The sequence below is a fragment of the Cebidichthys violaceus genome, unplaced genomic scaffold, assembly GCF_023349555.1.
Source record: "Cebidichthys violaceus isolate CVI_PGR_0920_01 unplaced genomic scaffold, fCebVio1.0.p SCAF_11, whole genome shotgun sequence".
Classification (NCBI taxonomy): Eukaryota; Metazoa; Chordata; class Actinopteri; order Perciformes; family Stichaeidae; genus Cebidichthys; species Cebidichthys violaceus.
Window position 1 is genome coordinate 2486723 of NW_027176274.1, and position 25592 is coordinate 2512314.

General features: G+C 44.2%; 1 protein-coding gene across 2 annotated transcripts; it reads left to right on the forward strand.

The window, feature by feature from the left end:
• Positions 1 to 1050: 1050 nt before the first annotated feature.
• Positions 1051 to 21924, forward strand: LOC137892341 (dehydrogenase/reductase SDR family member on chromosome X-like). Of its 2 annotated transcripts, XM_068737401.1 has the most exons (7): positions 1051 to 1373; positions 2061 to 2168; positions 7946 to 8014; positions 16395 to 16496; positions 17095 to 17302; positions 18274 to 18481; positions 21474 to 21924. In XM_068737401.1, the coding sequence occupies exons 1-7, from the start codon at positions 1268 to 1270 to the stop codon at positions 21654 to 21656; spliced, it is 984 nt and encodes a 327-aa protein (XP_068593502.1). In that variant the 5' UTR covers positions 1051 to 1267; the 3' UTR covers positions 21657 to 21924. The 2 variants fall into 2 exon arrangements, with proteins under 2 accessions (XP_068593502.1, XP_068593510.1); XM_068737409.1 differs by lacking the exon at positions 2061 to 2168.
• Positions 21925 to 25592: the final 3668 nt, after the last annotated feature.

A 25592-nucleotide genomic window follows, 5' to 3' on the forward strand; every position in this document is an offset into this window, starting at 1 on the left:
TGATAGCTCCTCATATAATTAAACATTTTCCTTTTATATACAAGGAGTAACTTTGATCATTTGACTATTACCATTTTAGCAACATGTGATCACTCCAACACTGGAATAGCAGAGAATACCTGTTCTCCAAAGCATCAGGAGGCTGAGGAGGAAGTGACAAACTAGGCTGCAGAAAATGTGGTAAACCTTGAAAGATAAAATCATTAAATCATTAGCAACGACACCGTGACATTTAATTATGTAAGCTCAGTGAAAGGTCCAAGACGTTCAATACACATGTGATGTATTGGCAGTGATTGGAAGTCATGGTGCGGGACATGAAGGACATGGGACATAAAAAATGATTTAACTCTGTTACTGAAGCTGTAATAAACACTCTTTAGATGTGTGCCACATTTTTATGTGAAATTATATTTACCAAATAAAAAAAAAGAGGGAAATACTTGTAGATATACAATATAGTTTCATATTGGAAATCCCAAATGAAGTCATTCTTTTCTGCATTTCGTTGGGTAAAACTTTGTGCTGATTGAATCAGGACAAAGTCATGATTTCCACATCTTAAGTCCCATCTCACTAATTATCACAGTAGCATGACTAGCCTCTAATAAGTGTGATGGACTCAAGTCATCCCAGGAGAGACAAAACCTAACATCCACCAGTCAGTCACCCAAAGTGCAGCTGCAGAGCTGCAGACATGAGCTGCAGACATGAGCTGCACTGCTCCAGAAACATGTCCTAAAAGCCTATCCTGGGAAATTATGGATGAAACCAGTGTGTCATGCCTCCGCTGCTTCTCGTGAGTGACCTCTCCGGCTGCAGTTAATGAGATAGTCAGTTTTGCTGAAGGGAGCAATATGCTAGATGGATCTACAGAGAAAGGGTCATACGGCACATCAGGCAGCCAAGCAGACGAGTCCCCGGCCTCCATCAGACACTAATCGCACCACTACACGTGATGGATGGCTGCAAAAGATCCGTATTTTCAAGGCCAACTATAGTGAGCTGTCAGAACAATAAGTCAATCTTAAGATTTCTTCTTTTTTTTTTTTTTTTTTAAGTAATTGTGAAAATGTTTCAAACTCTCTCCACTGTTCTGTCTGTTGCAAATCTGTTTGGAACGATTTGACAAGGAGAGAAAGCGAGGATGGACGACTTCTTATTGGAACGTATCCCGTAAACGGAACTGCACTTTGTTTACCCGGAGCTGTCCCTACACCGCACCGCCTCTCCTCTCTGCTCACTGCGTGACAAGAACGAGGCAAAGATGCTCTCTGCGGTTCGGTCTGGTCTTCTGCCAATGGTCAGACTGTATCTGCTTGGTGTCAAGGTTCTGTTGGTGCAGCTGTTCAGCAGACCCTTCGGGTTGCCAGGTTGGTGCAACTAACTAACTGGCTGGTGTCACCGGCGGGGCGGTGACGCTAGCGTGGATGCTAGCTAAGTTAGCTACGGCTAGTTAGAAAGAAGTAAACACGGGGTGAAATAAAGGGTCGTTTTGTTTATTGTCGTTGCCGAATTATCCAGAAGAGCTCAACGTTTCTGCCTCTTCTCACAGTGTCTTCTTGGAAGGCGTTTACGATTTGTCGCCATTAATTGGGGTTAAATGTCCACTTTTTATAACGCAGTTTGGTGAACGGATACAGTGTTTTTATATATCGTCTACAGGTCAATGAATACACATGAAACAGTATATTTCTCAAAGAACAGTGAAGTGCAGAGACTCAGAATTGTGCTCCTGTTGTGCATTGAACAGATACTGTTCCAGGAGTTCTATCAGTCAGACATGCATTACACATTATTGTGTGTGAAATTGGCACTAATTATAATTGAACAGTATTTGCAAAAAAAGCATGATACACTCAGTTGTCCATCATGCATGTACTAAAACAAATGAGACAAAATCACCTCGATGAACCCAAAAGAAAAAGGCTGAATCACAAATTGTCCATCAGAGCATCTATCAGGTCTTTATTACGAGGACTTCTCGTGTCTTCAAATATAGCTTCCTTATCAAATGGCATGCCCCCTGATGTCTGCGTGTCCTCTTCTGCCTCCGCCAGTGATGCCCAGACAAGATGGCAAGGTTGCCGTAGTGACAGGAGGAGGCAGGGGAATCGGCTATGAGGCGGTCCGCCACATGGCCAAGCTGGGGGCGCATGTTATCATAGGTACAGTATCAAGCACCTCACCGCCGACACGCTAACAGGACCACGAACACACACACACACACACACACACACACACACACACACACCCACACCTATGTGTCAAAATTACAACCACAGACACATTATTCATAATTATAATAATAATCTTTATATTTGTAGTGCTTTTTAAAAATTACAAAGTGCAGTTTTTTACCCAGCAGGCACTTTGACAAATTAAGTGATTATTTTTTTTATTTTTTTTTGAGAAAAGAAGGAAATTATCACCATGGAGTGCAAATTGCATCCCGGGTCAGAGGTCACCTGTGCATAGCGGCGAACATGACGGAGCAATCTGTCAAAGCGCGGAGGGGAAGAATTGAGCCTCGTCTCGTCACAGATAATGACGCCTCAATCACTGCTGAACCGGCTGAGATTAGTTTCGCCCAGTTGTTCGGCACTAATACAGGGACGAGGGGGACGGGGGACGGGGGGGGGGCGGGGGACAAATAACTTTTCAGGCTGAGTAGAGGACAGCTAACTGATGGTGTGGCTTTTAGAAAGTAACGCTAAAGGGATGTCTTGGTCAGAGACAAGTGGGATCCGTGCTCCATGTTGTTTGGGTTCCTCAGCTTCTAAGCTACAGATTCATCCCCTTTATAGTAAAGTGTCAGTCATATTAAAGGCGTCCTCTGTGTGCCTGTTTAAAAAAAAAAAAGAAAAAGCCTGTCGCTGTCAGAGATCCTTAATTAGTACGAGACGGTCAACAGCGCATTCTGAGAGCTCGTTGATCCGTCTTAAGGTTTGGAAATCGCATCAGAACTCTTTGTTTTCATCGTTATTATATATTATATATCGGAAATATGTGAGACGATGCCAAAAGACTTTTTGAGCTCTGCTGGGATTAAAAGGCTGTTATCAAACCGAGTGTTAAATGCAAATTTTAGGATTAAGAGAGGCTTTTTTTTTTTCCTTCTTCTTCATAAAACAAGGTCTGGTATTGTTCCATAAATGATTTAGTACTATTAACTCCCTGCAGATGAATGCAGTGCAACCAAGTGTTGTAAGGGAAGCGTCTGAGTGAAACTCCCAAATTGTGCAATTGTGTAAAAAGTATGACTTTTTAAACTTGGTAAAGATGTGTGGAAGAAAAGGCAAGAGCATTTATTTCATATTCATAAAGAAAGTAACCAAACTAACCAAAATAACATCAACAGGTCTGAATTCACAGCTGCTACCATCGAAAGTTTGATGTATGAAAAACGGACAACAACAAGACCGTGTTTACAGATGCAGCTCAATGCATGCCCGTTGCCACTCTGTCTATATATTATGCTTCCTTCCTTGAAGTGGCGTTGAGTACCTACTTATCAAGGTGATGCACTCTCACTCACTCCTCCTGTATCCCCCGAGCCGCTCGCTGAAACTCGTCGATCACCGCGCCTCTGATGTCCTCCTCCTGAACGTCATGCAGGTCGAGGCTCCGTCTGCCATCAACAGGCTCCTTTTCACTCACCTCAGCATTCTGTTGAGCCCTCTGAGTCGAGGCTCTGAAGTGAATTGTTTGGTGATGAATCTGTGAGTGAGGTACTGATTTAACTATTACATTACATTACAGTCGTTATCCAAAGCGACTTACAATTCAGCATCTATCTACACACCGTAGACGCAGCTACGGGAGACATTTTGGGGTTAAGTGTCTCGCTCAAGGACACATTGACGTGAGACTAGCAGAGCAGGGGATCGAACCGCCGACCCTCTGATTGAAAGGCGGCCCTGCTCTCCACTTATCCATGGTCACCCTACTACTCATGGCTGTTTGCATGTCTTTTTTTTTTACTTCCACGTGCAACTTGTTTAACATTTGACACACAAGTCGCCACGACACGTTTAGATTTCGGGGATGTGCGCATCCGATCCTCTCTCTGTTGTGGTTCACTGAGACATTTGTGTGTGTGTGTGTGTCTTAGCAGAAGCAGAATTCCTGTTTTACTCAAAATGAGCTCTTTTATTTCAGCTTGCATACAGAATGTCTGGATGAGCAAAGTCGCACTACCTCACCAAAACGAGGGCAGAGTTAAGAGGCTTCAATGCATGCAGCACAGGTCCCAACCCGGGGACTGTGTGTTTGCATAAATGTAAATATGAAAATATTATAACAACCCTGTGGGGGGGGGGGGACAGTGATTTGTGAAGCAAAACTTGGCAAACAACTGCGCGTCAAGCATTCAGCTGATGTGTTACAGTGACAGTTGTAATCGTAATCTGCCCAGCGGCATCTGAAGCCGCTTCTGTCCCGATCGGTTCCATCCGTACTTTTCTCTAACAGTGGCGCGATGCGTCTGTTTTAATTGTTTGTATTGTTGTGCGTTTTGTTCTTTTGTCTGGAGGGTTTCTTGAGGGGAATTATATTTTGAGGAAGTGCATTTTCCCCATCTAAGATTTCTCCCAGCGACACTCGACAACCGGCAGCTGAGCGAACCGCCATTAGCGTCTCCTCAAATGTACGCTCCCGCGGGGCTTGATGTCGTCTCTGCTGCTCCCGTTAAAGGAACCTCTTTATTCTCTGTTTGTAGTCCACAGTCACTTGGTTTGGTTTCAACTTAAGTCAGTCATCAGAATAAACCACAGGCGAGTCTAAGGCTTGCAGTCCTGCAGAGTGTTTCACAGCTAAACAGGGATTTTACATTCTGTAGGAATGCATTACATCATTTACAGAACGGTTCTAGATGAAGGTCCCCGTGTGAAAAACAAATTCTATATCTACAATTATTACAACTCCTAAATCGTCAAACGAACATGATCCTTTACAATTTTTTTGGGGGGCATGAAATAATGACTTTTACAAATGCTTTTCTTCAATTTATTACATTTTTTTTTCCCCCCACCAAAGATAAGACAGCGGTGGGTTTATGAATACATTGTCAACGCAGAAGAAGAATGAACAACTAATGGTCATAAATCAAATTCATGCAATACCTCTCACTGAGAGCAGCAGCAGGGAATAAGTAGAGAAAGTTCGCATCATCCACAGGTCTTTTAAAGGGGCAGCGTGGACGTTATAGCGACATCTGGTGGTCTGTGGCAGGTTGACTACCCCTCAGCTCAGCCCCTCCCTGTCCAAGCGTGTGAGCCTACAGGTGGAGATAGCTATCTTTAGATTTTAGTCTAAAAAAAAATAAAAATCATAACTATAATTAATGGCTGTGGATCTTAGTCTACACAAAGATGGAGTCAACAGAAAAATGAATTACCAACTATTTTGATAATTATCGTTTACGTCACTTTTAGTGACGGGGACATATTCAAAGCCTGGTCATACCGTGACATTTTCTTATTTTGTATTTTTTCACAAAGCCCCTCTTCCACAGCAGGATCTACCTCCATAGAACAACAACGCGTCTCCACGCTCTCGGCTTCCGGCGCTCTCCATTCGGTTCACGTCGCAAGCTTCAAAACTTTGAAGAAAACTCTTTTATTCATTCAGCGAGTGTCCCGCAAAGACAATGTCAGAGCGTCCTCGGAGACGGCTTAAGCGGAACACGAATGAGACCCGAGCCCTACGTGTGATTAACACACACACACACACACACACACACACACACACACAGAACTTTTTTTTTGGGCCGAGGTGTCCGATTGATCGTACGGGACTGCGCGTGCGTCCCAAATACCCCTCATCTCTGCAGATAATTCATAAAGTGAGAATATTTATGGTGAAGTGGATTCCTCTCTTGAGAAGAAGTGGATACATATTTCAGGTGGAGTGCTTGCATAGCACTTGTGTGATGAGAGCGTGCTTGGAGCCTCAGCGCCGTCAAATACCAGTTGGATATTACCCAGGATGCAATTGTGCTTGAAGGGGTTTTTGAGTAGATTCTGAATTGAAATGGTGCCTTTTTGAGTGTTGTTAATATAAGATAATAAGATTTGGGAAATGTCGTCTTTGCAGCTGCAGAATATGAATGGAATGACGTGAATAGACTCGACTAGAAACATGTGAATGCATGCAAGTTGTGCATGGCAGCGCCGGTAGTTCCTTTACAAGAAAAAGAATGAAAAACACACGAATGAAGGAAATGTGGAAGTTCAAACTTTACACAAATAGCATTCAAACTAGCAGTTTGAATGCCGTTCTTCTTCAGTAAATGAATATAATAAGCGCTATTTTTTTTTTTTTTTAAAACGATGTAAGAAGGAAACGATGCATCAGCTTTTGTCATGGTTAAAAACAGTTACCAACCTAAATATGGACATATTTTAATTCTCAGTAAAAGCAATTTACAATTCAAATATCTTAGATATTAATATCGCTCGCACAGAACTTTCTGTCTTACTGTCCACTGTCCCACAGCGAGAGTGCAGGGCACACATATCACACACTGTAATGGCAGCCGACAGGAAGTTGTATATGACCGGAGATTCTGCTTTAATAAAAGATGATTTTGCATGTCACAGTTTTCCAAAATGAGGTGCCGTGGTGGTCTCCGTCTGAAGGGGCAGGGCCTCACCTCAATACAGCTCCAACATGTGACCTAGCTGCTGCATTCAGCAGGCAAAGCAAAGCCGATGAACTGTGTCTAATTAACACACAGACATGAGGTTAATGTTCAACTTATCACAGGTGTCAGCATCTTACTCTGCGTCACGCTCCTTTCATCCGTTTGTTCAGCTTAAGCACTGATTGTTTAAGTCAATTAATTAGGTTACATTTATAACCCCCAGCCCAAAATATTTAGTAGCCAAATTAATACCTCGGGGACATTTTTAATTTTTAATCGGAGGCTATTTCAATGGAGAGCTTTGACCGAAAGCATTCGTGCAGACATGTGTACTCAATGACATGCAGCGTTCTCAGCATCCGTACGCAGAGATGTAGGAGAACAGCCGTTGGTCAGAAGTCGTGTATTGGCGTGGGATCACCGTGGGTCGGTACCGTTTGTGTGACCCTTGCAACCGAGCCGCATCCTGATGCTAACGTGCATCAGGCTAAATGGTGCGGTGCCCTTGAGAAGGCCTGTGTGATAATCCAAGATGTGTGTGTGTGTGTGTGTGTGTGTGTGTGTGTGTGTGTGTGTGTGTTTTCATACAGTGTGTATGCAGTATGCAGCCAATCCGCACATTTGAGAAGTGGGAACCAGCTAATGTTTGACTAAAGTTTTGTCCATCTGTGTTTTTTCAGTTGATTTAAGACTTAATTGACGGCCCTAATTTGAAGGAGGTCAGTTCATGAAGTTGTGTGTGTGTGTGTGTGTGTGTGTGTGTGTGTGTGTGTGTGTGTGTGTGTGTGTGTGTGTGTGTGTGTGTGTGTGTGTTAATGCACCCTATGTTATGTTAGTTATTTCTACTTTGATTGATATTTGGTGTGTACGTTTTTTACTATTTTCAGTTCTGCATAACGGTACGGTCGCCTCCCTTTTGAGACAAAAATATAAAAAAACAGGATCATGTTTTTTTTCCCAGAACTAGTTTGTCTCTGGATGCCGGTTCAGAGACAACAGCTACTTTAAAAATGCTCTTTCTCTGGGATCGCTTGAGTCAAAGTGTCATTTACCACGAGGCGTACCTTTTATTGGATATGTCGTACATATTTGATGGTATAATGAGTCGTATGTAAGGTACTATTACAGTTCTTCCTCTAGGGCTAAATAGCTGAATGAAGAACTCTTTTTGGAGACGCGTTTTGACGAGATGAAAGAACACAGGACTGAGGAGGAAAAAAAAGGAAATGTTGTTTTATTAAAAGCCTCTAAGGACTTGTCAGACGTTGTATTCATCTGAGTTGTCTCCTTCTCTTTCAGGCGGGAGGGATGAGCAGGAGGGTCTGGTGGCCGTCAGAAGGATCTGTGAAGAGTACAAAGAAGCCAAAGGTAACATTGCAAACATGCCTGAGAACACACACACACACACACACACACACACACACACACACACACACACAAATACACAAATGCTTGTGCGTGTGTTTACTTGTTCTCGTTTGCCGCTATTTGAAGATAAAGGCCAAAGCTGCGGCAGTGTGTCCCTCAGGCTTGTTTCTACAGTTTTACTAGACACACACACACACACACACACACACACACACACACACACACACACACACACACACACACATAATTGCACACTTGCAGGTGTGCGCCCATACAGAGACACACAGCTCTTCCACGCCGGCTGTGCAATGTCAGGAGCGTTGTTGATGCACAGCGAGGAAGGGGCGGATACGAGGGAAAAGCCTCTGAACAGACGACGAGGGGAGATAAGTCGAGCGAAATGTTAGCGAGGAGAGGCAAAGAGCGGACATGGAAGGAGACGGGGGGGGGGGCATGATAAATGGACAAATATAGGAAACTGAAAGAGGGAAGAGAAAGACGAGGTGGAGGGAAAATTGAGGTGCAGAGGAGACAAACGAGATTTATTACTCCATTGACTAACGCTTACAGAGTTCTCTGTATCTCCCATGTTGAGAAATTGATTCGGCTGACCTTCACTGCACCATAAATTCCACCACCGTCTCATGACTAAGGAGACTCACCAGTTATTTTTTTTGTCCCGTACCAAACGGCCTCGAGGCGGTATCAGTCAGTAGGTGTTTACCTCGGAGGATTTGTACTAATTATTTATTATTGCCGGCCGCAAAATAGCACGTCGCTTGTATTTGTTTTCACTTTGTTGAGTTCTGTGTCTGCGTGAGACACCTCGGGCTGTTCTTCGTCGTCTCCTCCATCCTTCTGCCATCCGTCTCGAGGAGCCAGGACGCCTGTAAGCAAGGATACGCCGGCGTATATCTTCTGAGAAAGTCTTTTTATCCGGCACCCATTCATCCACCCGTTATCCTCCGCTCACCCGGAGGGGGGGGGGCAGGCAGGGTATTCCAGACGTCCCTCATTTTCTAGCTCTTCCTCGGGGACCCGGAGGCGTTCCCAAGGCCAGACGAGGTGTACGATCCCTCCTGCGTGTTCTAACCATGGGGCTTCTCACCGGTCGAACTTGCCCAGAAAACCTCTGAAGGGACGAGGACTTCCATGATCAGATGCCAGAACCACCTCAGCTGGCAGAGGAGCGGCGGATGTCTGAGCACCTCACCTCACCTCCTAAAGGCTGAGCACGAAGGAAGCTCATCTTGGCCACTTGTAGCCACCATATGGTTCCTTCACCTAATGTTTAAATGATGTATGCTAATGAGGCACGGTTGTATGACTGCACCATGGTAATAGATGACTTTATGGACTTATAGACCACCTTTCTAGTCAACTATAAGACAAATTAAAGCCATTTCCAGTTTTTTCCCGATTTATTAGCTCATTATGCTAATGACCCTAATTACCCCACATGCCGCTCTTAGCAACGAAGCTTAATCTCATCTGCTAACCCAATATATATATATTATATTGTAATCATTACTATAGGCTACGTAGCAGTTTCCAGCGGGGAGCGGCAGAACGACCGGCTGCTTGTGTGCGAGATGCCGTCAGGTACAGAGACGGCGGCCGTGTAGCTGGTGTCATTGAAGTCGATTTCCCTGGACGGGGCTGTGGTGGGATTGATTACTTCTTTTGTAATTGGCAAGCACTGAGGCATAAGGGACAAGGGGGTGTCTGTAGCCAGATGCTTGTGCGCTGAATGAGAATGTGTGTGTGTGTTTGAATTAGACTGTAATGGATTCTCATTAGTATGTGAGGCAGGAGCTTTAAACATCTCTGTCCAAACGCCCTTTGGCATCCTTCCTAGTGTTTGCCCGTTTGTCTGTTGTGAGGAATGGGAGACGGCTCATAATAGACATCGGCCTGCAGAGGTGGATCTTAAACTGGGAACTTATGTCCTTTTTGGGGGATGTCAATGTGTCACCACTGACAAATAATTTAATTTCACTAGAAGCTTTTTGACGTGTTTCGTAGGATGTTTTCATCGGAGTCACATAATATTCTCAACTTTTTCAGCGGCAGGCGCGCCGCTCGTCAATGTCACGCCGTGGGCAGACGATCCAATCAAGCGAGAGGCGGGCTTTGCTGCTTACACCGCCGGCTTCCTGTTTTGATGCAGGTGGATGTGGTAGGGCAGGCGAGCTGGTTAGCTGTGTTGGGCTGCGAGAAGGCTTGAAAAGTTTGTGAGAGGAAGAAGGGATTCATATTTCATGTCGTGATCGATTCATGTAGGCTACAGCGAGCGAGAGTGAGGAAGGGATTGAGGAAGGGAGTGAGGAAGGGAGTGAGGAAGAGAGTGAGGAAGGGAGTGAGGAAGAGAGTGAGGAAGAGAGTGAGGAAGGGAGTGAGGAAGAGAGTGAGGAAGAGAGTGAGGAAGGGAGTGAGGAAGGGAGTGAGGAAGAGAGTGGGAGTGAGGAAGAGAGTGAGGAAGGGAGTGAGGAAGGGAGTGAGGAAGAGAGTGAGGAAGGGAGTGAGGAAGGGAGTGAGGAAGAGAGTGAGGAAGGGAGTGAGGAAGGGAGTGAGGAAGAGAGTGAGGAAGGGAGTGAGGAAGAGAGTGAGGAAGGGAGTGAGGAAGAGAGTGGGAGTGAGGAAGAGAGTGAGGAAGGGAGTGAGGAAGAGAGTGAGGAAGGGAGTGAGGAAGGGAGTGAGGAAGAGAGTGGGAGTGAGGAAGAGAGTGAGGAAGGGAGTGAGGAAGGGAGTGAGGAAGGGAGTGAGGAAGAGAGTGAGGAAGAGAGTGAGGAAGAGAGTGAGGAAGGGAGTGAGGAAGAGAGTGAGGAAGAGAGTGAACGCATTTCTCGTTAGTCACATATAATCTGTTGCTTACGCACTCAGTAAACATTGTAAACATGAGTTTATGGTCTCAGTCTCTAGTTTACAGTCTTCTTCAATACAGCATGATGTTCATTTCGTACATTATGCTCCATTTAGAGTCAAACAGAAAATGAAGCGGAGTGCGCTTTAAGGCGGGCTTACTGTGATTGACAGCTCGCTGCCACTACTAGAGACGTACGCGGCGTCTCTACGTCACTCCTCCGCATTCCATAAATGGTAACTTCCGTTCACCGGCTGCAAAATACACAACATGGCCGCAACACCGGTCCACAAACCAGTAAACTCACCCTAACTCTAAAAATACTATAGTAGGTGCAGCAGCACTAATATGTATTTACGGTACAGGGTTCATTTAGTCAAGTTCCACCATATTGAGGAAACCAGTCACCATAAAGTGAATGCTTGGCACCTGTTTGTATGTCAGTATATCTTTGTACAGTGAAGGGGTTTCGGTATCATGTTGTCGTGCATCTCCTTGTGTAACAAAGCTATTGTCCCTAGAAAACCCTGAGTACAATCCTGTGGAAATATGCTAATGCCTTTAGACCGCATGTGGGCTTTAGTCAATGAGGCTTAAAGCATTTTACTTTAAATTATAAACAGACACACACACACACACACTAACACACAGGGTATTTTTGTATTTTCGCCAAAGGCAGCGCTGTCTGTCCACTAACTTTAGTCACGGTGCACTTGAAAGTAACACTTTGTGCCTCAAACCATGGACCTAGATTACAGTGTGAAGCAAGGCAACCTGGGTGTGTGTGTGTGTGTGTGTGTGTGTGTGTGTGTGTGTGTTTGCCTGCTTATTACACACATTACATTTTCTCTCGCTAAGGTAAGCCAGCTGCTCCCCTCCTACAAAAACACTATTACCATTTCACCTAAGCTCTTTCACTCCAATCAACACCACTTTTTGTCGCCTTTGTTTAGTTAACGCGTAAAAGTAATTGAACTGAGGTGAAAGTTGATAAAAGACTGACCTCGTTAGTGTGCGTTTCTACACCAACCGGCATGTTTTTGTGCACGTGAGGTGGAGTTCATTCGTGTGTATTACTTCTGACTGATTGTGTGTGTATACAGGATATATGTATGCGCGTGTTTATTTGTAGCACTGCTATTATTATTTGCGTGCGAAACACGGCCTTACAATATACGCAGCGAGAGATTTACAGCTGTCTCGACTTCATCATTCCTTTAACGCTACACGGAGTTGACTGGGCCTCCAGCCAGCCTCCTCTCAGCTGAACGAAGACGTCTGTGGAGGAGCTAACGCTGGCACCGGGCCCAGACTTAATATTCTTAGATATCACTGTGTGTGTGTTTTTTTTATCAGGCGCTGAAACTATTTACTCCCTTCTCACCCTGTAAGAGCTGGTTTTATAGGGGGGGACAGTCCATTCATCCAGCTTCATACAAGGTGTGATGCAAGGAAGTTATAACTGGCTTCAGATCGCGGTGAGTTTATGACTTGACAATCATCTTTTTATAGAGTTGTGTTTAGAGCAAAAATTAATCAAACTAATCTAGAAAACACGTCTGAAGAGGATCAGTCTCTGACCGCATTAGGACCGACGTTTGATCTCCGACAGCAAAGAATTTGCCAAAAATAGTATTATTATTATTAGTAGAAGTATTCTAATATTACATTTAGTTGTAATTTGGCTTAATCATGTCTACTGTATTCACAATCAAGTCACACAACGCATGTTAAAGAACATGAATGCACTGTAAACGTTTAGTCCTTCTTATATAACTAATAAGCATGTTTATTTTAAGTTGTATTATTCGTTAGATCCTTTCTACTCGCTTCCTCCTCTGTGGTTATCAGCGTGTTTTTGGTATAAGCCGTTGATTCTCCGTTTTTTTTTTTTGTTTTTTTTTTATCTCGTTGACTGCGGAGGCTCTGATTGTGCACTGATGCGGCGGGAACCGTTTCTAATCACGTTTAGTGTTCAGAATTTCAGACGCAATTGGATAACACTCTTGTGTCTGCTTTCCCGTCCGCGAAGAGCAGCCGGTTGAGACGCAGACACGGAGCCGGTTTGTGTGGCAGAGGAAAAAAAAAAAAAAAAAGGGGGAAGAGGGCGGTGTTGGTCCACAAGCTCTGAAGCGCAGTTAGAAATCGCTACTCTTCCATGAAACCGTCCTTTGACTTTCGCCCCCTTCAAGACTTCACGAGTCACGAATGTGACGTGGTGCATTCAAGTGTCCTTGTTTGGAAGTAATGCCAAGAAGCACACTGTGGCTAAAAATCTGTTGTGTTGTAGGCAACAGTGACGTTGTGTCGTCCTTTTTCCACTGCAGACATTTTGACTTAAAAGCACAGGTGTTCCTAAAGACATTAACGATGGCTCTGTTCTATTCAAGCATCCTGATGAGCCGTGACAGTGACACAGGCAGCTATATGGAATTCAGCCATCATGGATTTTTGTCCTACTGTGACATGACCAAACCATGTGTCTGTAATAAAATGATGAGAGGATTTGGTGGCATCTAGCTGTGTGGACTTCAACCAACTTAAAACCTCGCTCAAGAGGCCCTCATTACCGTAATAACACTACTTCAGGAGCAACTACGGGTTCCTTTTTTACGTAAAGTAATAATGTTTGGTTTGTCCATTCCGGGCTACTGTAGAAACATGGCGGTGCAACGCGGTGATCAAATCTGAATTCAGCATCAAACCTTCAATCCATTTAAGACCTTTCTGTGGCAGTTTGTGACGCTGAGAACATACTAGAGGACATGGCGCTATAAACTGTGCAAGAGCCGAGCCGAGTGTTTTTTCCACCGGCCTTCAGCCGTCACATAAAGTACTAAAATAGGTTTTAAGACCGTATGAAATAGTGGAAAAGTGGCAGAGCATTATAAAAGTCCAGACGATTTACAAACCTTCTCTAAGTTTACGTCAAACTTTGAATTACATTAACACGTCAGCTATGTGCTGCACACTCAAATATATCATATTTATTTGTATTAACATATTATTTATGGTTGCTGACATGGCTTCAAACTCACTGTTTCATTAAAACACTTTTAACACTTTCAGTAAGAGACACAACCGCTTTCAAAATGAATTCAAAATAATTACCTAGCTGTTTAATTTGCAGTTCACAGTTTAATTTAAGTGAACATGCAGCTGAAATGATGATAATGATAAATTAGAAATGGATCCGGTGGGTCTTAAACAGCATGTGTGTGTGTGTGTGTGTGTGTGTGTGTGTGTGTGTGTGTCTCTCTAATGTCAGCTCCTGTCATTGGTTTTAAATAATTCCCCTGTAATAAAAACACAGTTGGTGTGTTTGAGTGAAGGAAGCTGAGCCTCATAGAGGATCCTGGGGTCCTAATTGAGGACCGTCTAGCAGCGGGCCCATGCCAGGTCGATGCCGCCCCCCCCCCCCCCCCCCCCCCCCCGCTGGGCTTTCTAGACATCACTGGGCTGTCTGAGAGGGCCCGACCCCAAGGGAGCCCACTCGAGAGGAGAGAGGAGGAGAGAGGACTGACAGGCAGGACACACACACACACACACACACACACACACACACACACACACATTTGCTTGCTGTTATACAAGCCAAATACACACAGACACAGACACACACTGAGATATAGTTGTGGTTAATGTCGTTCAAATACACACACTTGTTTTCGCTGCTTCTGTCTTTTCTTTTTTCCACCTCTCTGTCTCTCTCTCTCTTGCAAACAAACAAACACACTCGCTCTCACACACACACACACACACACACACACACACACACACAGTCAGCATGAGGTGAGCGGCGTGGCTTGGAGATAAGGCTGCTATCAGACCTTCATCAGGAATGGCTGCGCTCTCATCTGTCACTGCGGCTTTTTTTTCCCCTCTATCAGCTCCATCAGCTCTCCTTCCTCAGTCCTCCTCCTGTCTTTGTCCGTTTATATTTGACCCTCTCCAGGCTTACTGGAGCTATATATATATATATATATATATATATATATATATATATATATATATATATATATATATATATAGGGAGGAACAATATGTCGTTTTCCTGACGTTTGAAAGGCAGTCCGCTCATGTTTTAGTACGTTTTACCCAAACCGGATTTATCAAATACCAATAAAGCACAAGAAGAAAGGAGGATATTTACATATTTGGGTGGGGTTCATGTCGACGTGTTGATGTCTTCACATTCTCATCGTTGACCCCGGACTCACTGCTCTCTCTGATACTGTGAGATAGAATACTACCCCCGTCACCTCTCCATCGAGAGTGGGAGTGGAAAGCCGTGTCGCCGCTGAATATTATAATAACTCTTATGGTTTCTCCTACCGGCCTGAGGACACAAAATGAAACACCTCAACCTGTTGAAGTCCCTTCAGTCAGCATGTTTAACGCTCGGATGTGTTTGTATTCTTACGCTGCATTTGTATTGCTCTTAGATTTGTTTGGTAAGACAATTGTCAATTTCATATACAAAAGTACATGCAGTATTTACATTCTTATCATTAGTTTTTCTAGCAGAGAAATGCTCGGAAATGAAAGCCTGTAGAGGAGGACGGGGAACGTTAAGCCCGTCTTGATGAAAGGAGATTTAACTTAACTTTTTAAGATTAGGAGCGACTCCGCAGTCCTGTGGATCGTGAAGGTCATTCCACGGTGGTGGAAAGAGGGACGAACATCTTTTACTTGTATTTGTCTCAACAGTGTGAGGAAGACAGAAAGAGACAGGTAAGGCTGGAAGAATAAGTCCAACTACGAAGAACTGGCCGGAAAATATAAAGAAAAACATTTTACAGTTTGAATAAGATGACTTCACCTTTTTTTTTTTTAAACGCACACAAACATGGTGCAGGAGTGGAAAAACTGTGACAACTCAATACGACACACATCCTCCCAGGGTTGGAGCAGAGACGTGAGGGACGGACGACGGACAATTTACAGTAATCCCATGTCGTTTATTGGCTAGTTAGGCCTCACTTCATCGCTGTCTTATTCTACTGGAGGTATTACAATACTAGAACATGAACACTCTTCATACGGTGCTGAGCAGATGTCCCCACAAGAAGTGTGTCAGTACACACACACACACACACACACACACACACACACACACACACACACACACTTAACTCTTACTCTTAAGCACACGGAGTCACTTTCACACTCTGATGATACCAGCTCCTGGGCATTGCTGTCCTACCTGTGTCTGATCAGACGTTAGACCCGGTAGAACGGGTGTGTTAAGTCTCTGATGGGGCTCAGGAAGAAGTATTAGGTTTTGAAATAATGTGCCGGAGCAACTGAAGCAGAGCGCTGCCAGCATCGCAGTTTAACGAGCCGCCGAGCCTACTGTAAGAGGTGATTAATACACTCTTTGATGTCTTACAGCCAGAAACGGCTATAGCAGAAATAATCCGTTTACAATGGCTCTGACGTGTGTATCTCTGCGTGTGTGTGTGTGTGTGTGTGTGTGTGTGTGTGTGTGTGTGTGTGTGTGTGTGTCCATTCCAGTGGAGTTCGCCAAACTGGACCTCGCCTCTTTGCGGTCTGTCCGTCAATTTGTCCAGAGCTTCAAGGAGCGGGGCCTCCCGCTACACATTCTAGTGAACAATGGTGAGTGATGAAGACGTCGGTAGTGTTCAGTGAGAAAAGTAGAAACCATCGATGAGATTCATCTAGATGCTGTTATCTGAATTTAAAGCATTAGACACACACACACTTTTACACTCAGTGCATTCCAAGTTCGACACAACCCGTCATCCTCCAAATGTGATTTAACTGATCATAAAACTGATGCCGTTTGACAGTGTTTATGATATAAAAGTGGATATTGTGGAATACTTCTTTTTCTTTGGTCAACTCCCGTCAAAGTCAAAGAAGCGCTCTCAGTCTGAGCACGTAGTGTCGAGGCCACAGGTGTCCTCTTATCGGTGAGTCATCCACTGATGAGCCACTAAAGACAGATCACAGGTGTGATCTCACATAATGAGTTCACATGAGACCCCTCTATTATATTATTAGAATAGTATTAACCAATCTATGGCTGTTTGAACAGCATGGGCTCTTTTTACGATGTTTAGAATGCATTCAGCAAACGCTGAAATGTATTCTTGTGTGCTTTAAACGCTTGTGTGTGTGTGTGTGTGTGTGTGTGTGTGTGTGTGTGTGTGTGTGTGTGTGTGTGTGCGTGTGTGTGTGTGTGTGTGTCAAGCGGGCGTCATGCTGGTTCCTGAGGGCCGTACTGAAGACGGCTTTGAGCAGCACTTTGGCGTGAACTACTTAGGCCACTTCCTGTTGACCTGGCTGCTCCTGGACACACTGAAGGATTCTGGGAAATGTGGTGACTTCTCGCGCGTTGTCAACGTCTCCTCGTCAGCCCACCGCGTTGGCGAGATCGGACTAAATGATTTAAATGGCTGGTAGGCTCACACACACACACACACACACACACACACACACACACACACACACACACACACACACACACACACACACGTTAGCAATCACAACCATATCAAATGATGGGATCTTGTTTTGGACTTCTATCAGTGATAATAACATTTGACCGAGTTCATTATTTAGATCTGGGCTCACAGGGAGACCAGTCAGCTGATTAGACAGGATGTCAACAAACTCCAATGAACAAAACCACAAACATCATACCATAGCTGTGCTGAACCAGAATGAACTGTTCTTTTTTTTTTGTTTTGTTTTGTTTTGTTGTAAGAACATATTCAAATCCCATCACCGACGCCAGCGTCTAGTTTTCTCGTTGGCACCAGTGGACGGCTGTCGGCGCCAGTTGGCTCAGTGTCGTTCCAGTTAGCTGTCCTGAAGCATTAGCGGCCTGAATATCTTCATTGCATTGGACAAAGGCTCATACCGTGTGTGCTTAGCCTTCTCACGATGTGTTAACACTAATTTAATTCAAGATTCTTTTCGGTTATTAATGCCGTTCTGCGCTGCGATGGCTTGCGAGGCTTTAGTGATTTGCTCGGAAGTCAAACGGCAGATGAGAAAAAGAAGGAACTTTCCTCGTACACCTGCTGACGTTACTTTTATTGTCGGACTGGATCTCACCAGTTGCAGATCTTTGTAAGTTGCTGGCGCTGTGGAATGAGGTTGTCTGGTTTCAGATGCTTCACATCAATGACACCGTGCTGTCCTCGTTTTGCCCGTTGAGCCCGAGGATCCGGAGAGGTCTCGTTAAGTTTCCACTGTAAGAAGAGCTCGGCCTTATTCAACAGGACATGGAAAAATACAACCTATTGTGGTTTATTAGAATAAACTGAACAAAACTGAGTTTAACTGCCCTTTTATCTCTGTTGTGTTTAAACATGGGTTTAATGTCACAGCCTTACAGTATTTACCGGTGTGTCTCTCTCCTCAGCCAGTGTTATTCAGCCCACGCTGCTTACTGTCAAAGTAAGCTGGCCCAGCTGTTGTTCAGTTCCCACCTCCACCAGGAGCTGCAGCGGGGCGGTTTCCCACTGAGTTCATGTGCCGTGGACCCGGGCATGGTGGATACTGCTCTCTATCGCCACCTGTGGACGCCCCTGAGCCTGGCGCAGAGCGCCGTCGCTCGCCTGCTTTTCAGGGTAAAAACCGCAGAGCTGCACTTTCATCTGCTTTACTCACACATTTGATTCATGTCAGCAAAGCAGCTATGATACAAACATTAAAGTACACTTATAAGACACTTATGATAAGTGCTAAAATAAACCAATGACTCGCCACTTTCCCTCTCAACTCGCAGTCTCTAACCCTTTATTTTGATTCTTTTACGTTATCGTTGCAAGATGTTTTTAAGGACGCCGAGGCTTTAATCTATTTTGCTTTCAATCATTGATCCCTCGAGCTCCACTTAATGCTGCTGGTTTCTGTTACTGAGTGACTAGAGTGTAAATGTCTTGAAGGTAAAATGTATCTAAGGTCTTTCTCAAGGTCTGCGACAGATTTGCAAACTAAATGTTTTGTTGCCAGATCTGCAATCCAAATCTTTTTTGCAGCGATGAAGCACACACTGGATCACAAGCTCGCAGCGGCCTCCCGTCACACACCTGTGTCTGCTTCGTTATGACGACGCTTAATTAAAAAATGTGGACTGCGTCGCTTTGTAGTTCTTCGACTAAAACAAACACCAACGCTCTCCCCCGGAAAGGAAGCGCTGCAACACGAGTTTTGACTTTGTTCAAGGTGTCCGACAGCGACCCGAGACGACGAGCCCGCGTGACGAGATTGTACAATTTTATTTTTACAAGATGAAACACAGACAATCAGTCATGCGCACACACACACACACACACACACACACACACACACACACACACACACACACACACACACACAGTCCATCCACATCACTGGAAATGGAAGTGCTACTAAAAATCAAGGCAGGCTGTTCACTGCGTGTTATATTTATACAACATTTCTTGCTTAGCTTGAAGCGCTGGCCGCGGGCTGCTGTTAATGTCCCTGGGATTTAATGGAAGGAGACGTGCGTGTGCGCGTTTGAGCCCCAAAAAAAGAAAAAAAAAAAGAAAAGGCAATTGTCACAGGCATTTGCCTCCGAGCACAGCCCTCGGGATGGTTCTGCCCCACATACGCAAACACATTAATCACAGAAACTCATGCATGTGATCATTAACACGCACACACACACACACACACACACACACACACACACACACACACACACACACAACACTGTGTCTCTCCTGTTACGACACCTTTTTTTTTTATCTAGAGCCGTAACATTTAGGTTCATTCAGAGCCAGAGGCGAGAAGATGAACAGAGAGAATTAAAAAGACAGAGAGAGTACTTTATGAATCCTAAATCACAAAGCAGACAACACAAGGACAATCAACAAAGTAGATACAAAATATATATATATATATATATATATATATATATATATATATACACACAAAATAAATACAAGTACTGTAGCTGCAAGGCATTGAGAATCGTGAGGCTCTCACCAGCAGCCGCTTTAGGCAGCATGCTGCAATACATATTTGGAGGAAGTAGTCATCGTAATCAGTGAGTATTGTTCGGTAACCTTTGCACGTGAAGGATTAAACAACAGAGCAACAGGTGAGCTGAAATGAGTGGCCTGTTTTTCATGATTATTAAAGACAAAAACAATACTTGGGGCATACAGACATAGAAGAAACGTAAATAGAAAAATCAGCGAGGGTTGTCGATGGTGAGACACCTCAGCTGTGCCTGCAGCCTGGCTCCCTTACAAAAGTATTACTTAGTTATATCAGAACAAATCAGCATATTCTGCTGAAAAAAACAACGATCTAACTGATGTGAAACCGTTTCAAAGATGACCTGATTAGAGTCCAAGTGTTTGTAAAAACTATTAGTTCTTTTCAGTTTCCAATGAGTAAGAGTGGTCCTCTCCACTGAGAGGCCAGTTAATCGTTGCATCAGCCTTGTTGTTGTTCCAATTACCTTGCTGAATGACTTCATGCTCAACACAATTTGACACATATTTCCTTTGCTTATGTGTTGAACAGCTCTGTGGTGAGAGATACTTCCCACTTTGATCTTATATTTATGCAACAGTTAGAAACATATTATTATGTTATATAAGAGTTTGGAAAAGGTTCCTTTTGCCACTTACTGTCTCTCTGCTTTCATCAGCGGTGTCAGATTTTAGTATTGAACATGAACTGGTCTAAGTTGATTAAGATCAAAAGCTCTTGTAGCGTGAACAGACTTGTGTTTTAATCAAGAACAGCCAACATCTGACGAGTTACTTTTGAAGCATCATAAGCAATGGCCTGTTGCCATGGAAATATTGTTTTCTTTCTTCTCACAAAAAGCGTTCGTTTATCGCGCTTAGACCTCTTCGTGTGTGAACACACAGAAACATGAATAATGTCGCGCAAGTTGTTTGTTAGTATCGTCGCTTGTACTGAAAAATGTTGCCCTGCAAGCGAAGTAATAATTAATTCAGAGAAACAATTAAAATTCATGTTTGGAATGGAAATATAATGGCGTACAACAACACACACACACACACAGACACACACACACAAACACACACACACAGAGGTTCACATACAAAGTTTGCAAGTGTATTGTTGATACTCGCAGGATGTGATCCTTTCTCTGCTCTGAAACCTGCTCCAGGTCTCACAGCTGACACTGAGATCATTGTTAAAATGCATCAACACTCACACACACACACACACACACACACACACACTCACACACATTTGCACACACAAATACACAAATGCACACACACAGGCCAACACACTGAGCCATCTTTAAACGGACGCTAACATATAGTGACACCAGCCCTTCTTTGGCATTCACTCACAAACACACACACACACACTCTCTCGCACGCACGCACGCGCACACACACACACACACACACACACACACACACACACACACGCTGAGACACGTTGTTTGTTTTTTGCAGTTAGAACTTGTTGTTGAACTTGTCATCCTGCAGTCACTCCAATTCTTTTTGATGTTTATATTTATTTATGTGTGTGTGTGTGTGTGTGTGTGTGTGTGTGTGTGTGTGTGTGTGTGTGTGTGTGTGCGCACGTCTTCCTCAGACTCCTGCAGAGGGCGCTGCCACGGTGTTGTTCGCCGCTCTGTCACCGGCCCTGGAGGGGGAGCGTGGGGGGGGCTACTGGGCCAACGGACGCAGAGTGATGACATCACAGCCCACCTTTGACCCCCAGCTGCGGCTCAGCCTATGGGAAACCAGCGTCCAGTTGCTGGGCCTGCAGCAGTAGCACGGGAGGAAGGGACGACTGACCCGAGGACACCAGACAGAGACCCTTACCTCGGGACACCTTCTCCTCCACCTCCCCGTTCTCTCAGAATTTACTTCCATCCATACCTCACACCGAGGTGTTCATCGAGATTCATGTTGACAATCTGACAATCCGCCGCTGGACTGTGATTGGTTATTAGGGGAGCGAAGACCTCCATTTGTTCCAGACCCGCCGCCAAAGAACGTTTGTTTTCCACGATGAGCAAATAAACACACATACAAACACACAGTAGGGTTGTATCAATATATGATTTTGCTGTCAAAGATACCGAGTCATTAACAGATATCGGTTCCCTGATCGTAGCTAACCTGATGTCTGGCCAGAGAAATCGTTCCACGGTGTCATGTGTTCTCAAACCTGCAATGACACGCGGCCTCACTCTGCCTTAATGTCTCATAGTCCGGCTTTTCAGTGAGGACGCTCATTGTCCCTGAAACGCCGTTTCAGAGCCTTTTCCATCCGTACAGTAAAAATCCCAGCAAACATTAAGACGCTTTTTTTGGAGAAAAATGTTTTTTTTTTCTTCTGACTTCAAAATCACATGGTGATCAAGCCCTAGCACACACGCACGCACACACACACACACACACAAACACAAACAAACACACACACATTCATGCACCACGATATTGTCCTGTTTTTCTCAAATCTGAACCTGCCTTTCCGTGGCGGGGGAATGTGATGTCATCTTTTGACACATCGCAGTGATTCTACCGATCTTCCTGCCGTCCCACTCGTTTGAGTGGGAGCACTTTGTTTTTATGGTACATTACATGTGCTTTTACTGTTTCGCGTTAACTGCCGGTAGGTTTTATTCTAAGCTAGAATTTTTGTTTGGAAAATACGATCAACTCCTCTCTCTCTCTCTCTCTCTCTCTCTCTCTCTCTCTCTCTCTCTCTCTCTCTCTCTCTCTCTCTCTCTCTCTCTCTCTCTCTCTCTCTCGCCATGCCTCAGCAATCCAACAAAAGACATTTCTTGTCGGGGGGGGGGGATTTGGGATGACACTGACAAAAGGAAGCGATCCCATGTTAAAGTAGGCCTAATTTTGGAATAAGTCCCCCTATAGACCCAAGAGGGATGAGACGTTTAGTTTTGTTCTGGGGAATTTCCTCGCTGTTGACATTTCATGAAGCCAGGATTTACAGACATTCCCGTTTGCTTTTGTCTGCTCAGAAACGATGGGGAACCAACCGCCACTTCCGTCCCCATTTTCCTTTGTGATGTGTGTTAATCGGTTTTGCTGTGTCTGTGATACGTGTGTGTGTGTGTGTGTGTTTTATGCTCCTGAGTTAAGAATTAACTCATGCTCTCCAGACCCAATTCATGTTGATGGATAGCACAACAACGGAACACCGGTGGGAGGAAGACAGAGGCGAAGCACCTTTTTTTTTTTTCCTCCAAAATTCAAGCTGTGATTGGTTCCTCATTGCTGCTGCTGCTGCTTCCTCATTTGGCGCCGCTCCCAGTGCATTGTGGGATTGAGATTTCCCTGTGTCATGAGAATCAAACTCCATCTGCTGAGCTGACACACACACTCACTCAGAAACATTGGAAGCCGTATATCCAGGCGCAGGCTTATCTAAACAAGCACACAGCAAACAAACGCGTCTGTTATTCATGCAGGAAAAAACAGTCTCTCACACACACACACACACACACACACACACACACACACACTGCGCCATAATGCCATCTCCACTGTGATAAACCATTTTAGCTGTGAAGATGAAAAGTTTTATCTCAAATGAATAAGTTTGGGCTGTAAATCCTGCCCCACATGCCATCCCATTGCCGTGTGTGTGTGTGTGTGTGTGTGTGTGTGTGTGTGTGTGTGTGTGTTGCTGCTCTGAATACTGCCACCGAGCATCCAGCGTTTGTTACTACCTGCCGTATGTGAAGCAATAGTGTCACTGTGGTAGCTAATTCAGCCAGTAACACAGAGCCAGACATTGAGAATAGGAAAAGAACCCAAGAGTGTGAAAGTTAAAGATAAATATACCAGCTTCAATTTACCATCAGGAATTCAAAACGTCTCTGTCTAGATGTGGGGAAATCGCTTAATGAAGACCTTGTTTTGAGTGGTTTTATTTCAAGTTTTTTTTTTTTTTTTTTTTGGATGATTTATCTCAAGGATGCACGAGACGCCGGTCTAGACTCGCAGAGATACAAACGAACGGTGCGTTCAGGCTCTCCTTGTCACCTCAATTATAGACGATTTCGGTTTTTTTGTTTGTTTTTTTTTACCATCAAACAGCCGACAACGGTCGCGAGTTGTGATGTGTAACGTCTTAATGAACACCAGGTAAACAGCGGACCAGGTTAGTGGTAAAGATATCCATGTTACTTCCATGTGTTTGTAACGCCCTGTGATTAACACGTCCATGCTGCAACTAGTGGAGCTGCGTGCCTGGCTTCCGTTATTTACTCCCTATAGTCGGTCCAGTCCGTGTGACGTGATTACCGGTACACCCGGTGTAGCTCATCATGATCACGTGAGCTCACGAGTTGACAAAGATTGCCTTAATGCTCCGTTGAGCGGTCGATCAGCACCTCACGGGTTGAAGCAGCGTTTCTTGGGCTTTGTTGCAGAGGAGCCTTTGAAATGGGACAGGCTCATTACGACGAAATAAAGCGTCTGGAGGGTCTTCAGACAAATGCTGCGTTCATGATTCCCAAACTCACACCTCACCTGACGGCTCCAGATGGTCGGTCGTCTGGTTTCCGATGCCGTTGAGTGACGACATTCCACTCTATCCGTTACGTTTGGGTTTAATCAACATTGAATGATAGACTTTGGTGAATAGATGAAATGGTTGGGAGAACATTAGTTCATAATTACAGAATGACTCTGTACAAGTTGGAACCTAATTTGGCTTTTTGTCTCATGTGAGTGAGAGACGCTCATTCCTGTGAGCCAATTAAACACATTCACAAGATCCAGAACCTTAGTGTGTTTGAAATGGAAGTTCAATTCATGTTTGAAATTCTAAGTTTAAAGCAAATATCTTTTAGGTTGGTTTTTTTTCTGACGTAGTACTTTAGAAATTGACGTAGAAATTGACTTAATGCCAGCAACACAGCTCAGTACTTGAGTATCTCTTCTTCTACTCAACGTTGTCAAACTGCTTGGTATGAAGGTAGATTTGTGTCTTTATTACGCAAACAAAACCTTTGCTTTCAAAACGAAAAGCTACGGTTTCAAAACCAAAAGCTACGCTTTCAAAACCAAAAGCTACGGTTTCAAAACCAAAACCAAAACATAAAGCTACGAGTTTAGTTTGGACGTAGTGGGCGGGGCATACGCTGCTGAATGAGCCAGGAGTTTCTATTGGTGGGTTTGACTTGGATCCCGGCATCTACTTCCACTGTAGAGGTTACTGTGATGAGCGGCATGGAGGTAAGTTGACATTCTATTGCTCTGTTAGCACTTCACTTTGTTTTCATGTTGTTAGTGTCGTAGAGTCTCTTTTTTTAAAGAACGACATGAGGTGTTGTTGACATGAAGCTTCACTTTCTGCGTGCATGTGACGTAAGTCGAACCCACCAATAGAAACTCCTGGCTCATTCAGCAGCGTATGCCCCGCCCACTACGTCCAAACTCAACTCGTAGCTTTACGTTTTGGTTTTGGTTTTGAAACCGTAGCTTTTGGTTTTGAAACCGTAGCTTTTCGTTTTGAAAGCAAAGGTTTTTGTTTTGCAACCAAAAATTATAGTTTCATAAGCAAAACTAACAAATAATTTATTCTCAGTTTATATATTTTCACTTACAAACTTGATTTTTGATTGCAGTGCGAGAAATTTGCTTTCAAAACATATTTTTTTGTTTGCGTAATAAAGACACAAATCTACCTTCATACTTGGAAGCCTTGTACCGCCTCAGTGCTTCCTCGTTT